This window comes from Mastomys coucha, unplaced genomic scaffold, assembly GCF_008632895.1.
Source record: "Mastomys coucha isolate ucsf_1 unplaced genomic scaffold, UCSF_Mcou_1 pScaffold13, whole genome shotgun sequence".
NCBI lineage: Eukaryota > Metazoa > Chordata > Mammalia > Rodentia > Muridae > Mastomys > Mastomys coucha.
In genome coordinates this window covers 73,217,358-73,233,076 of record NW_022196895.1, presented here as the reverse complement: position 1 = coordinate 73,233,076, position 15,719 = coordinate 73,217,358, and the positions used below count along the sequence as shown (strand labels likewise).

The following is a 15,719-nucleotide window of genomic DNA, read 5'->3' as shown; positions in this document are numbered from 1 at the left end:
GGGAGGAACAGAGGGAGGGAGGGAGGGAGGAAAGGAGGAAGGGAGGGAGGGAGGCAGGCAAGAAAGGCTCCACTATGCACCTTTCTTGCTGTTCTCATAAGGAAATCTTGGATTGAGAAGACCCCTAGGGTCACCCAGTTAACCCCATCTCTGCTAATAGACACATAGTTCAGACAGCTCTGGCACAGTGCTTCTCACCCTGTGGACTGGGACCCCTTTGGGGTGATTGAATGGCCCTTTCCCAGGGGCCCCTAAGACCATTGGAGAACACAGGCGTTTATACTGCAATTCATAACAGTAGCAAAACTAAAGTCTTGAAGTGGAAACAAAAATAATTTTATGGTCACCACAACAGAAGGAATCTAGTGGCATGAAGGTGGCGAACCTCTGCTCGGGCACATGACTGCTGCTTCTTCCTGTCCTGACTTCTAGGCTTACACTCATGGCTAGGATCACCTTGGCCTTGAAGGACACACACTGTCTTCTCACGCACGCGTGGTCGAGGTTCACACTGCACCCCGGGTTCGGCTCTATACATACACATTGCCATACTCCATCTCGGTGATGGTGATCGTCTTGACGTGCCAGACGAGCTCTCTCTTGGGGATGAACCTGTCCTCCCTGGCCAGGTGGCCCACACAGAGGGAGGCAATATCTCCTAAGAAGATGCTGTCAAACTCAAACGTGTCTGTGGTCCCCCTACAGGAAACAAAGGCGTGATCAATGAGCTGCCTATGCCTGTTGATGCAGTACGTATTTAGGAAAAGGCCACAGTATCCCAGAGTGGCATGGAAGGCAGGGTTTGTCCTCAGCCTAGCATCCCTTGAGGGATTCAGGCTAGTTTTAAATCAAGATGATGACAGTGAAAAGTCCTACCAGCATCCTGCTCCCAGCATGTGAACGGCAATGTCATCACACAGGCTGGAACTTGGAAGATGGTAAGGAGCTGGTTTGGGAGATGCCGAGGTAGGAGGAGAAGGAGGAACCTTCTAATAAAGACACTTTGTTTTTGAAAAATCTTACAAGTCAGGTATTGGGGAGTCTTCTCGGATGGAATTTGAATCCATGAGGGCATGGCAATGGGAAGGAGTGCACTGTCTCTGGCGGTCTGTCAGCACTAGTCTATGAAACTCAGACTCTGTCCTCATGGAAGGAGCATGGGAGTAAAAGGTCGTCGTAAACAGAATGGGGCATCCCGCCAAGTCTGCACGTTGAAACCTAATCCCATGAGATGGAGTTTAGAGCTGGGTCTTTGGATGGTGGTTAGGCAACGAGGGTAGAGCCTTTGTGAATGGAATCGTATAAAACAAGCTCCAGGGGCTTCTGCAGTTTTCTGATGTAGGAGGACACAGTGAGAGGACCCCATCTGAGAACCGGGAGGCACGTGTCACCAGACACTAACTCTGCCAGTAGTTTCGAGAACATGAGAAAGAGATTTCAGTTATCCCTAAGCGACTGTTTCCTATGGCAGCTTGAATGGGCTAAGATAAGGGGGACGAATTGGGGTGGGATGTGGGGATCTTGTAGTTCTGGCAGGAACAGAGACGACGTGAACACAGCCAGAGGCCTCCCAGAACAAACAGGGAGAAAGCTCTGGGTTGGGGTGTGCGATAATACTTTCAAGGGAATCGCAGGCCTGACACACAGTAGGTACTCAAGCGAAGGTCTCAGGCTTGCCTTCCCCACCCTCCCCCATTGCATTGAGCACCCTTCCTCTTACTTCCGAAAGGCCCGCTGTCTGGAAGAATTTTCCACAAGGAATTCCTTGGATCTGTTCTTCCTGCCTTCCAGGATGAGCCAGACGTTCTCTCTGGTTTCGCCTCCGTTGCCTGTTTCTATGACAATCTCGTAGGCTGCAGGGAGGAGGTGGGAGAGGGTCAGCAGCAGGAAGCAGCCACCTGTCACCAGACGGTCCCTCCCTCTGGGACTTTTCTCTGGCTTTAGTCCACAGCCTGGGTTAGGAGGCAGGTGAGCCTTGCACCGGGGCACTGAAGTGGAGCTGGTGACTCTGGGACAGCAAACTCTTTGCTGACAGATACAGGAATGTAGCAGCCATACAGGAGGCAGGAGGTAGATGTTAGGGTCTGGTTCTCACAGCTGGATGAGCCACTAAACTGAAATGCAACATAGGAACCACATGCCCAGAAGACGAGGGAAGAGAGGCAGGTCTGGCTACACAAAGCACAATGCAAAGACCCAGCAGGCTAAGGGCCCCAGGGAGCCTTGAACTTGCTCTAGCACACAGCCCCACTCCACAATCACCAACCTCACAGTAAGTCCCTGCCTCGCTCTCGCCAGCGTGATTGCGCTCGCATCTCTCCAGCAGCCTTCATCTAAGGGGTGCCAAGTGTCAGGAGTACCAGACTGGTGACTAGGTTTCCCTTTCTAGCCCCAGACATCTAGCCCAGCACTGACTATTCATAAGGGCCAGGCTGCCACCATGCCTCTGCCTGTCTCAGCTCCTAGCACTTGCTCTTTCTCCAGCCTCTGACATCCTAGCTCCCACTTGGAGCTCTGCCGTGTCCCCTCCTCTCCACCTGAGCATGTCCCCTCCTCTCCACTTGAGCATGTCCCCTACCTCCTCCCCTCCATTTGCTTATGTCTATAGCATCTTAGGGATGCTATGCCAATGCCCTAATTAAAGTGGTGGCCTGGTCCCTTGCCACACTTCCTGTCTGCCTTGCCTCTGCTATTTCCTCTTGTTCTCACCATCTTCAAACACTCTATAAAATCTCATTTATTCACTATTGTCCATCGTACCTCCTCCCCTTTCCTAAGTGAGTGCAGGCTCCACAAAGGTAGAGTTACATTACTAAATTCCAAACTGCCAAAGGACAGTGCCAAGGTGAGCCCTCAGTAAAGAATATATCATATATAATTTTTAAATTAATTTATTTTTATTTTATGTTTATGCATGTTTATGTACCATGTACATGCAGTGTCTGAGGATGCTAGAAGAGGTGCCGGATCCTGTAGTTACAGACAGGTATGAACCACCATGAGAATGCTGGAAACAGAACCTTGGCCTTCTGCAGGAGTGACACGTGCTCTTAATTATTGACCCATGTCTTTAAGTCTGTCACCCTCATGTCAGTAAATAGTCACTGAAGGAAGGAATGAATAGCTAAGTAGACTGTACTGGCTGGTTCTGTGTGCCAACTTGACACAAGCTGGAGTTATCACAGAGAAAGGAGCTTCCCTTAAGGAAATGCCTCCATGAGATCCAGCTGTGGGGCATTTTCTCAGTTAGTGATCAAGGGTGGGAGGGCCCATTGTGGGTGGTGCCATCTCTGGGCTGGTAGTCTTGGGTTCTATAAGAAAACAAGCCGGGGGAAGCAACCCAGTAAGCAGCGCCCCTCCATGTCCTCTGCAACAGCTCCTGCCTCCAGGTTCCTGTCCTGTGTGAGTTCCAGTCCTTACATCCTTTGGTGATGAACAGCAATGTGGAAGTGCAAGCTGAATAAACCCTTTCCTCTCCAACTTGCTTCTTGGTCATGGTGTTTGTGCAGGAATAGGAACCCTGACTAAGACATGGACCAATCAAAGAAGCCTCATGAGGAAGGAAGCCCTGGGCTTGGTATTGGAAGGCAGCTGTGGTACAATGAGCAGGAGCTGGAGGGCAATTCTCAGGCAGAGGGAAGGATTCGAGGGAGGACACAGAAGCTTCAGGACATCTGTCATCCATCTCAGGGATGGAGCCAGCATACAGGAGTGCACATTAAATGTTTGTCTGTGTTGGTCCTTATGCATGTAGAATAAACAGGTGGGCAGTCTTCAGACAAGCACTTGACAGCCATGGAAGAACAACAGGGAAGAAAAGTGTGCTTCTGGTTGGCATCAAATATTTTACTGCTTAGAGACAGAAAAGACACAAGTGGAAAGAGCTTGGGCCCCTAAATCACACTGTGGGAAACATCCAACCTTCTTCCCACACTGGACTAGACACTGCAGACACAAAAAAGAAACTACAGTGCTAAGATGCTGAGGTGTGTGTGTGTGTGTATGTGTGTGTGTGTGTGTGTTTGCCTTAATAACTGGGGTTGAAAAATCCCTTCTCCAATCAGGCTCTGCCTTCCGAGTTTCCCTCTAATCCACTGGGCCTAGATACTGGCTTGGGTACTAAAGAATTATCTTCGAAAGCTTTGGTGGTCCTTCACCTCAGGAACTGCTCATGCATCTCTTCTCTGTATCCTCCGTGGGAGGCAGTAGCTATCAGGACCCCCACTCTCCCTGACTTGTGTTTCTAGAAACTCTGGGTTGGCCTCCGTCATCACAGGCATCGATTTGAATAGTCTGTGACATAAAAGTAGCAGAGAGAGCTTCACACCCGCCCTGCCCAGCCTGGCCTGGCCCTTGGGTCAGAGCAAGCCTGTCCCCAGTGGGTTTTCCTTCATGAATATTCGTGATTCAAGGCTATGAGTGTCTTAGCAGTTCTAAGAATTCACTGTTAGCGAGTTTACTGGGTAATCTCACCTGCAGGCGCATGGAACCATCCATCATTCCCAGTCCATCCCCTACCTCCTTGAGCCAGCCTTCCCTCAACTAGATAAGTCAGCCCCATGTCACAGTGGGCTGGGTCCACACAGCCCTGCTACATACTAGTCTCTTCCAGCTCATCACGGATCTCGTTGTTGGCACATGCGAAGTCTCGGAGCGTTTGTCTGTCACCCTCACTCTTGGACAGCCAGCAGTCACACTGGAAGCGGAAGGTCTCGTCACGGGAATTGTCCTTCACATCAATGTAGCTCAGGTGCCACCCGGGAAATATCCCTGTGGAAGAGAGTAATTTGAGTGGAAAGTGCCCCCTCTCCCTGTCAAGACATCTCTTCTTCCATGCACAGCTGTTTGACCCTGGACAAGTTTATTGTCCTCTCTGTGGTTTTTTTCAATTAAAACCTGATTGAAAGGGGATTTTTCAACCCCCTGCTATTAAGGTAGCCCCTCCATCAACATATTAGCACCACACAGTTTCTTGGTTGGTCTTGTTGATGAAGCGACCAGTTAGACCAATTTGAGGAACACAGGGGTCTTTGCAAAGTGCTTAGAGTTCTTGTGCATGAGACCTCAGTTGTGAGCTCCAAGACGCTCCACTACTTCCCTGTCTCAAACTTTCCTGCTGGGAATCGTTCAACAGGGACCAAAAGGCTTATGGCTTCCACTGGATTCCTGTTGGAGCTTTTCTAGACCTAAGACCCTTAGCTGAAGGATGGCTTCCTGACCTGTGTCCACCAAGCTCTTGTCAATGATCCTTCGGGATCAGCTCAGGTATCCGCTCCACCAGGAAGCCTTCCCCGATGTTCCCCTCCACTCTAGAGGCTGATTCAGGAATGAATTCCTGAATTTCCAGTTTCAAGACTTCAGATTTACGTTGCTATTATTTATGTATGTGAATAATACACTGGCTCTTGATAAAGTTTGTTTCCCTAGGGCTCAGCCGTAGAGCTGGCAGACTACTGTTGCTCAATGAATGCTGGATGAGTAAAGATGGTTTGTGTCGGGGTTCTGGGCTGAACTGTTCAGCAGTCTTGAAGGGCTTAGGAGCTGCCGTTTCCTGGGCTGTGCTCCTGAATTTGGCACACCTTGGGCTGATCATGAGCACATGTCTGCTCTGTTGTAACTGTCAGGGCTTTTCTCAAATGGGTCCCTACTACAGCAGAGCTGGCAACGTGGGTTGGCTGGGATAGCTGTGTGGGACTTAGTACTGCTTCTGTCACACAAACTCCTCAAGAATGTGGAGCACCGTGGGTCTCTCAGAGAGAGCAGCCCCAGTGCTCTGGTGGGCTAGATGGTCGTGTTTGCTACTCATAACATATCCATGAGATGGCCTCACAACAGCACACAGTGGGCCTCAGTCACTCCCACACTCCTCTCTCTCAGGCCACCCGGGGCTCCAGAGGCAGTTCCACTGTCCTGACGAGGCCTTTCTCTCAGATCAGACCAAAGCAATACCTCTAGAGATCCTGCCTCAACTCCTAAGAGTACCTAAAAGTGTTATAGATTCCAGGGTGCTGATGCCAAGTGCATGGCTGGGATAGATATGCTGGCATTATCCCAACTTTTAAATAGACATTGCTTGAGAGCCTCATACACAAATATAAAGTACTTTTGATCAAGCCCATCCCCATTGCATCTATTACGAACGCTCTGACATCCCCTCTTCACACTCCGAGACATATCTCCTCTCACCTTCATGGTCTTTCCTAAATCCACTGAGCATGCTTAGTGCTTCCACTATGCAAATGGGTTGTGGGTCCATGCACTGGAACACAGGTAGCCTGATCAGGGGCTGAGTGTGAAGCTAACCGGGTCTCTCTCCCCTAGCACACACTAATAACTCATAGCCCTGGAGTACTCAGCCCCTCCTAATCCACACTGGGGTCTTGGCCGGCTTGCTCTTGTACAGGTCTTATGCATGAAACCACATCCACTGTGAGTTCATGTGAGACATCCCTGTCATACGCATAAGGTAGTGTTTCACAGAAGTCTTCTATTACTTCTGGCTCTTACAATCTCCTTTCTCCACCTTCTATGGCAATCCTTGAGCCTTGGAGGTAGTGGTGTGGCCTAGCTGTCACATTAATTTTGAGGACTCTGCATTTCCTATGCACTGTGACTGGCTGTGAGTCTCTGAATTAATCAGCATGTCCTGTAAAAAGGTGCTTCTCTTATGAAGGTTGAGAGATTTACTAATCTGTTGGTATAAAGACAATATTTAAGGAGCAATTTAATAGTATGCCCATTAAGCAAAATTTGCCCCTAGGTCCTATAACCTGCCCAGCCATGGGTTCTTGGCTCAGTATCACAGTTTTGTCTTGTGGAGTAGGTTTTAAATCTAATCAAAAAACCATTGGTTGATCTTTCAAGAATGGGGCTCCCTGTTGAAGACCTTGCTGCCCTCGAACCCACAGAGCTGCTACTACATCTGCGTCTCAAGTGCTCTGAGTTTTTTCCTCGGCTTCCGTGGTTGCTAAAGATTCCAGTACGCACTTACTTGAGGCCTTCCTTTTGTCTACAACTACCTTTATTTTTTTCCCAGCATCTTTCCAGATTTTTAAAGCACACATCCCAGTGATCTTTCTTTGAAAAACATTCTTTAGAATGTTAATAAAATTCCAGGGGACAGAATTCTAGTATGATTCTACCTGTTAAAAAACAAAACAAAAAAACCATTGGTTATCCTCAAAACACTTGTGTCATGATTGTAGAAATGGGCATATCACGCCAGACAAGTCATTGTTATATCTTACAACTGGGTAAGACAAATGCTGACTTTTCTTTCCCAACACAGTGCCTTCTGATATTATAAAAACTAGCCATTGAGGAAGAAGGCTCCAAGTTAGTACTAGCTTGATTTCTCTGAGCCTTAAATGACTCAAGGTGTTTTCAAAGGAGGGGCTTAGCATCAAATTAGCAATGGCAATAGTTTGTACTGTTTCATGGGTTTAGGGTTGGTTTCCATAAGGTTTTTTTCAAAGGCCTTTGGTGTTGGCTGTAGTTTTTGGGTTTTGTGAAATCAGATCTTTGCTGGAGAAGCAAACAATGAGAAGGTGTTACACAGCCTCGAGGTGGGTTAGCTTATTCATGGCTGTTACACAGCCTCGAAGTGGGTTAGCTTATTCATGGCTGTTACACAGCCTCGAGGTGGGTTAGTTTATTCATGGCTGTTACAAAGCAGCAGGCTGAGTTACTTTATTTATGGACCTGCTTTTGTACTTGATAAATCTTTTCGAGTTTTCTGAAAATTAGGGCCAGTCCCCGTCTGTAAGTTTACAGGTTGACTACATCAGAGACAGTCCCTGGTAGCACCATGAAACTGATCCCAAACCTTCAAGCCTCCACGCATGCAGAATGGCAATGTTGGAATGAGATGGTCAGAGCCTTTTTCTCAAGGCTTCTCCTTAGAACAGAGAAGGAGCAGCAGTGGAGAAGAGAAGACACATGGGTTGATTGTGTCGAAAGAGATCCAAATGTAAGAGATACTGGGCTGTCCCTCGCCCTACGCTATGCCATGAGCAGTGTGTGTGTGTGTGTATGTGTGTGTGTGTGTGTGTGGGTGGGTGGGTGGGTGTGGGTGTCTCACCCCATACCCAATTTCCCTTTCCAGTTAGAATTCAGCAATGCAACTCTTTCCACTAAACAACAGACAATTCCCAACTGTCTTTCCATAAAAGACACCTTGCATTCTCTGCAGTTTTCCTGTCCTCCTTTGGAAATGAAGAGTGTGGCTGACAGAGACTAACTTAACCTTTTGTGCCACTCAAGTTTACCCAACGTGAAAGTGGAAGCAGGCGGCAGCCTTGAGCAGTTTGATGTCGCCCAGATTCACTGGAGAACACCTGAAACCAGTTGTTAGAGAACTCGCTTCTTGCAAAGTCTCCCTTTCGGTGTCCCCGTGCTCTTGCACACAGAAAGCAAGGGCTCCACATAGTTCACCGCAGTCGAAGGCTGGTGTGTGTCTCATTATTTATCGGAGCTGCACAGACCACAAGCGGCTTACCTTGTCCCTGCTCCTGCAAAGCTACCAGACTCCTCAGACGTTTGATCCCGAGCACCATGCCCTTAGAAACGCCCTGTGTATCACAGTGATCTTTTAAAGTCACAAATCATATTTTGCCTCATAAACCCTCTAGTGGCTTCTCCTCCGTCTAAGAAAAACCCACAGGCTGCTCTCTCGGAGAAGTGCATAGACCGGCACCAGGTTCTGCTTCTCTACTCTGACTCCAAGCTACTCACAACCTCACTTGCTATGTCCCACCTACACTGCACTTCTGACCCATGATTGACAGTCTTGTTTCACCATTGTCTGAACCGACCAGGCCCAGGCTCTAGATGCCAATGCTGGCTCGTTGCTGAGGTCTCTGGGAAAGTGCTCTGTTTGTAGGATGTCCTCAGGCGTCAATACTTGCGTCCAGTCTCCTGGTACTCCCTCGCTTGATTCTGAAATCACTCTGTTTTCACGTTATTGTATATTGTTTTGGCTGTCTCTGGCAATGAGGTGATAACCCTCTGAGATCGAGAGACTGGCCTCACCTGGTATATTTATAATAAGAATAGTAGTAATAGTAATAGTAATAATAATAAATGTATAAAATAGAAAATAATAATTTTAAAGTAAAAACTATCATTATTATTAACATTATTATTACATGCCTGAGTCCACATCAAACATGAAGAGGAAAGAATGGGAAATCAGTGTTGGTGTAGTTTTAGAACAGGAATTTAGATCCTTACGTAGGAGGAACGGTCTGTCCCAGTGCTATTGATTGGTATATTCCAAATGACCTAAATTCACTTTCAGTAAAAGGCCTAGCGACTCTAAACTGCTATGGTCCCAGTATCCTAGACAGGAGGTGACAGGCTAAATGGGGGGCTGGGCTAGCAGCAATTTGGACTTCCTTATGTTACTTATTGCCCACGCGTCTAACGCCTTTCTACGTCTGGTGTGATGAAGGGCTCTGTGTGGGCTCTGTGCTTCCTTTAGCCTGTTTCAATCGGCCATTGTGAAATGGATCCACCAGGCATCCATTCGGCATCTCCTTCCTCCTCATGATGCCTCCAAGCCATTTTTCCTATGCTCAGTTCCTACGTGTTCCCTGCACAGCACGGCTCTCATTGCCTCGGAGCTTCTCTGCTGCTCCCACGCCCCCATGGTTCCTTGTGCAGGTGCATTCGTTACTCTGATCATCACTATGACCCTAAGACCTGACAGGTATGGAAGGAAGAGTTAATTTGGGCTCATTGCTTCAGGGGATAAGATACTCCCAGCATCCTGCTGGGGTTCACACTGCAGTAAAGTGTAATAGACTCTCATATGATGGCAGACCCAGAAAAAAAATGACAGCAGCCCCTATTTCCTCCAGCAAGGTCCCATTTCTTGAGGGCTCTACAACCTTCAAAATGGTGCTGCTAGCTGGAGAGTCTTTAAGACGTAAGCTCTTGGGGATGTTTCAGATTCAAACCATAACATGTCCATTCCGCTGGCCATGAGCCCTGATATCCAGAGAATTCTTTGTACTGAGGCTGTGACTGTGCCTTAACTCTTTTAAGACTATTTTTATATTTGAGTCTGACTTCTCCAACTTCAGGGTGTCTTACAACCTCTTAATTATATTACTTAGTATTCAATGATCATAGAAGCGATAAATTATTTTCACTATCAAAAAGTCAACTGTCAGTATTTTTATCCAGTGCAAACCATTGAGATTCTTCTCAGGTAGAAAGATTCGCTTCACCAAGCAACACCTTCCCTAAAAATAACCCACAAGAAGTTAAAAGCCCATATGGGTGACTCACATTTCCTCAGCAAGATCATGGGTGGTTTGAAGTGAGCTACAGAGCCATCAGAGAGCCCTGGATATGGAAGAATACAAGACTCTCGCTATTGTCTTTCTCGCTATTGTGCACAAGAGTCTCATCAGAGGCTGTCCCAGGTAACGCCCTGGGAGTTGGCAGATATGAATTTGGGTCTCAGTGTTGTTTGCCTAAGTGAGCACACTGTAGCATTCCTATGAGCATTTCTGAGGTCCTTCTTACTTCTATGGACTTACATTATTCAAAAACTGTCAATCATTTTGTGGTTAAGAATTCTTTGCTAAGCAGAGTGTTCATTTAGCCAGAGGAAGCAAGAAAAGCAAGATGGATTAGAAAATAAACATGATTACAATTTGTTCAGTACTATAAAAGCTATCTGGTAATTAAAATTAAGTAGAATCATTAATCATTTATCTTGATTTTTCTTCTTCAAACTGTATTCTGTGGCAAGCAAATAGCCGCAGGGACAATTTTTAAAAAAGAAAACCCGTAGCTGGTAAGTGGAAAAGAAATGATAGAATTACAGCAGCACATTGCAATTCTAATTGGTCATCACCAGATGAAGCCGTTAGATAGTTGTGAAGGAAATTTACAATGGGGCAACCAGTCTCGAAAGTGCTAAATCCGGAATTAGGTATCAGCGCTAGTGGGAGCAAGACCTCTTCCTACCTCTCACCAAATCAATACACAGCATTTCTTCAGCATTCAGCACGCTCTCCCGTGTACCCCATATACATTTACAAGTAAGCTTGCCTACTACATACACTGGAAAAGTGTGTTATACAGTAAAAATGGAATCGTTGTGAACTGTGATGATGGTGGTGTGGTTTTACAGAAAGGAAAAAAAAAAAGTCCATTTCCAAAAGAGAAACACACTAAGTGTGAGCGTGTTGGGAGTGAAGTGGCCTAAAACTTAGGATTTAGCTCCATATTCTCTGGCAATCAGAGAAGGGCATGAAGTCAAGCAGTTAAGTTGATGTGGTAAGGTGCAATGACTTTTGAACCGAGGTGACAGACAGGTGGGAGCTGATGTCGCGTTTCCTTCACTTCTCTGTGCATTCAAAAGTTTTTCTCTAGATTAAACACACCTCCAGAAGGTCTATTTTTTTTTAAACCAATTTAACACTCCCCCAAGCAGATCCAGGGATGAGAAGAACACTATGATTTAAGTTAGCCAAACATTTGTAGACTCATTAATATCTTTATCTAGAATTATTTATCTTCTAGAGGAAGAATTTCAGACAGAATTCATGCATTTACACTTTTTTTTTTGTCCAAGAGCTAGATGGAATTGGAAGAGATTTATTTAAAAGATTTATTTACTATTATATGTAAGTACACTGCAGCTGTCTTCAGATGCACCAGAAGAGGGCGTCAGATCTCATTACAGATTGCTTGTGAGCCACCATGTGGTTGCTGGGATTTGAGCTCAGGACCTTTGGAAGAGCAGTTAGTGCTCTTACCTGCTGAGCCATCTAACCAGCCTAGGATGAGATTTTTAATATGAGGAAAGTGTGGCAAAGAAAGGTATCAAAGACATGCTTAGCAGCCTTGTATGAGCATCTGCATCTCCATCCTTGGAAGAGAAAGCTACTGGAGAGAGGAATTGAGCTGAGGCTCTTCTCGGGATTTGCATCCCAACCATATAGGTTTACCTGCCCCATGGTATTACCTGGCTTTTGGGCCAAAGTATGCCTGGAAAGGATACCCACTTCTCTCTGCCTACATGGGAACAAGGATCACAACAACAACTCAGAATTTGTTTGTATCCAAGAGTCACCATAGGGCCCAGGCCATCAGACCAGGAGTCAGTGTCAAGCTCTGTGGGGCTTCTGGAATCTAACAGCCGCGCACAGCCTTTAGCTACTGTGTGGAGAGGGGCTGGCGCTGTCCACAGTGCTGAACGATCTCCTTCTGCAGGGTTTTGACAGTGATGAGAAGAAACTGGATAATTGGGTGTCAGGTTTTTGCACAGCAAAATATATGCCAAGAAAACCAAGAGAGTCCAGATATGCACACAATAACTATCTGGAGAAGGGATGTAGCCATCTAGAGGGTTCAGTCATGAGCTCAGCTGTGGTTTATGGTCAGCTCCCCACTTCAATCAAGGCACAAGAAAATCTTTAGCCCTGGAGGAAATTGAATATATGGCGAAGGCGTGAAATAAAAGTAATGGTTTGAGAGTCCTGAAGAAAGATGTAATTAAATACTATTAAACTATATTAGTCCCCTGTTATATCACAGGTAGTGGGTTGGCATCAAGGAAAAGTCAAGGCAGTGGAACTCACGGAGCTAAAACTCAAGTGTGTTGGCTGGTTTTGTGTCAACTTGACACAAGATAGAGTCACTTTAGAGGAGGAAACCTCAACTGAGACAATGTCATCAACAGACTAGGCTGAGGGCTATGGTCTATTTTCTTGATTGATGATTGATGTGGATGGGTTCAGTTCACTACGGGTGGTGCTGCTCCTTGGCTTGTGGTCTGCGTACTATTAGAGAACAGGTTCAGCAAGCTATAGGGAGCAAGATGGTAAGCAGCACCTCTCTATGAGCTCTCCATCAGTTCCTGCCTCCAAGTTCCCTTAATTCCTTAGGTGGTAGACTGTGATGTAGAACTAAAGACAAAATAAACTCTTTTTTCCCTAAGTTGCTCTTAGTCGTGGTGTTTTATCAAAATAGGGAACAACAATTAAGACAGTCATGTGAAGAAGACAGAATTCAGTCACACATAAGCCAACTGTTGGGAGGGGACAGAATTCATGTATGGCTGGACAATAAGTTTTCATGAAAAGGTGAAGACATAAAAAGCACTTTCTAAGCAGAGGTAGGGAAGTTCAGTTATGGCAGGATACAAGGCAGATGTACCTGTGGCTGGAATTACATGGCAAGTCCAGAGTGGGAGGCAAAGCCAGTCAATGCTGCCTATTACCCCTGGATTGTTTCCCTTTTTCAAGCTTAGAGAATGGCTCCTTTTTGTCCCCTGGACCTCAAAAGACTGAGTTCAGGGCTGTGGAGACCCAAGCTATAAAATATTAATACCATTTTAAGCACCATTACTGGACCATTCAGCCTTGTTGTATGTAATGTGTAGCAGTTAGCTGCTTCCCTGACACTGAGTGGAACTGTATCTGGTTTGCTGTGTCTTCCTTTGTCCCCGTGGACTTGACACTCTTTCCCCTAAGCAACAGGCCCTGAAGCAGGTTCTCTGCAGCAGGCACCTGATGAACTGGGGCCCCGGGGAAGTCTTTGTTGAAAGGGAAGATCTTAGGCCCCTTCCTGTGTTCCTCTCTGCTTCTCTGGGATGCTCTGAGATAAGCAACTTTCCTCAGCCAGGTCCTTCCTCCATGATAATCTGCCTCCCCAGATCCCAGAAGCAAGGGAACTGGCTGACCGTGGACTGGAAATTCCAACACTGACCCAGAATAAATCCTCCCTCCCTTGCCTGATTATGTCAGATATTTTGTCCCAGTGACAAGTGAGACAGACGAGCTGCTAAGCACTGCACTTTGTCTGGACAAGGCTCCTACCTGGACACCTGATAGAAAGCAAGCAGCTAGAGGATGCTTTCCTCACACTGTCAGCTTCCTTCCTGGCTCTCTGTCATGGAGACAATCAAGGTGCAGAATTATGACCTGCAGGATGGACATGGTGGGTCAAAACAACACCAGAATTCTTACTGACTGCTGACTGACTGCTGACTGCTGATTGCTGACTGCTGACTGACTGCTGATTGCTGACTGACTTCTGATTGCTGACTGACTGCTGGCTGGTTCATTTGCTGCTCTGTGGTCCTGAGGTGGACATCCTAAGGCCTCTATGTTCTTTGGTTAGAGAGCCACTATCATGATTTTGTAATACAATATCACAAAGCACACTGAGCAATCCAATGTTTGCATTTCTTCCTACCTCACAGGGTTCCAGGCCTACCAAGAACACATAGATGTTCAGGGGATGAATGACCCAATAGATGCAGGAAATCTGAGAACTGTGAAGTTATGCTACTGCTTTGAAGAGCAGCTGTTTTCTCTGCCTTACCCCAGTTTACTGTCATATGGGAATGCTTTGACTGTGACCTCAGGCTGAAACAGGTCAGTGACATCATTCCTTCCGGAAGTACAACCAGCTGCTGAGTTGGGTTTATAAGCGATCAGCTGCAGCAGGATTTGAAGAGGTAAAGCGAGGCAGTCTCAGGACAGGCCTGTGGGAGGTGAGGAGACAGCAGGAGGCAGGAGAGGGCCTTGAGCAGACAGCTTGGGGGAAGCTAGGTTTGACTCAGGACACTAGAGAGGAGGTGGAAGAAGTGTCCAGCATGGAGGTGGGTAAGGCTGAAAATGAACCTTCAACTCAGACATCAAACAGGAGCTGCAGATGAAAGCCAGAGTAAAGGGAGGCCTGCAGAGAGCAAAGCGGTGTTCAAAGGCATGTGGGGGTCACAAACCCCCACATACCAATGGACAAAGTATCTGTAAGTGCCTTGGGGTTGAAAAGTAAAGCTCTCACTTAGCTTGTATGCTGCTTAAATTTATAACTGAATATAGCTACCTTCAGACTCAGTATTATAAGAGAAAAAGTATAATACTGATAGGAAATCTATGGGAAGTGGACTTAGTGAAACTTCCTTCCTCCCTTCCTTCCTTCCTTCCTTCCTTCCTTCCTTCCTTCTTCTTTTTCTCCCTCTTCCCCACTCCTCTCTTTTAGGCATAGAACACAGTGCTTTGTGCATGCTAAGCAATTATTCTACACTTGAGCTACTGACCCAACGGATTCTCTTTTTTCCCCTTAATTTTTATGCCTGAATTAAGTAGACTCCATTCTCTGATATTGCAAAAACAAGGAATCATTAATCCTCCCTGGAGAAAGCAGAAGGAAATAAGCCACAGATATAACAACCGCCTCGGAACACCAGCCAAATGGTGCAATCATGGCTGAACCACCTTCCTGCTGGTGTAGGCAGAGTCTACTTATGGAGAGAAATGGGGCCAGGGAGCACTGCCCCAGGGAGACTCTTTACCACCCTGGTCTCAGGAAGTAGGCTACCTTTGTTGTCATGCCAGACCCTCAGTTTGCAGAGGTGGCCCAGGCTCAGCATGTCGGAAAAGTTGAAGGTGTCCGTGTTGTTCCGCTCAAACTTGTTCCAGTTGGCTGACTGCTTCAGGGGCAGGGTCCCACTGTCTCCATTTTCCCCAAAGATGATGATGAACACATTGGCATCTGTGCCCGCCCCTGGGAAATACACAAGGTGAGGCTCTGGGAGCTGCCATTTCTCCATAAAGCCCTCCACTCTGGTCTTCTTCCCAGACTACTGAGGCATGCGGTGACAGCACCTAGAGTCAATGAGACTTGGGGTAGCGTCAGGAAGGCCAGAAGTGGTCTGGGCCTCTTAGGTGTTGCAGGGAGTCATCGAGTTG

At 46.7% G+C, this 15,719-nt stretch overlaps 1 protein-coding gene across 1 annotated transcript in view; it reads right to left on the bottom strand.

Annotated features, from left to right (window-relative positions):
* The window catches only part of Loxhd1 (lipoxygenase homology domains 1), a 164,155-nt gene that overhangs the window by 11,278 nt on the left and 137,158 nt on the right, over window positions 1-15,719 (bottom strand). Inside the window, exons 36-39 of the mRNA XM_031366253.1 lie at window positions 15,349-15,534; window positions 4,600-4,770; window positions 1,721-1,853; window positions 541-699 (exon numbers count right to left, since the gene is read on the bottom strand). Of these exons, the coding sequence (XP_031222113.1) occupies window positions 541-699; window positions 1,721-1,853; window positions 4,600-4,770; window positions 15,349-15,534 (649 nt within the window). The remainder of the gene's footprint in view (window positions 1-540; window positions 700-1,720; window positions 1,854-4,599; window positions 4,771-15,348; window positions 15,535-15,719) is intronic.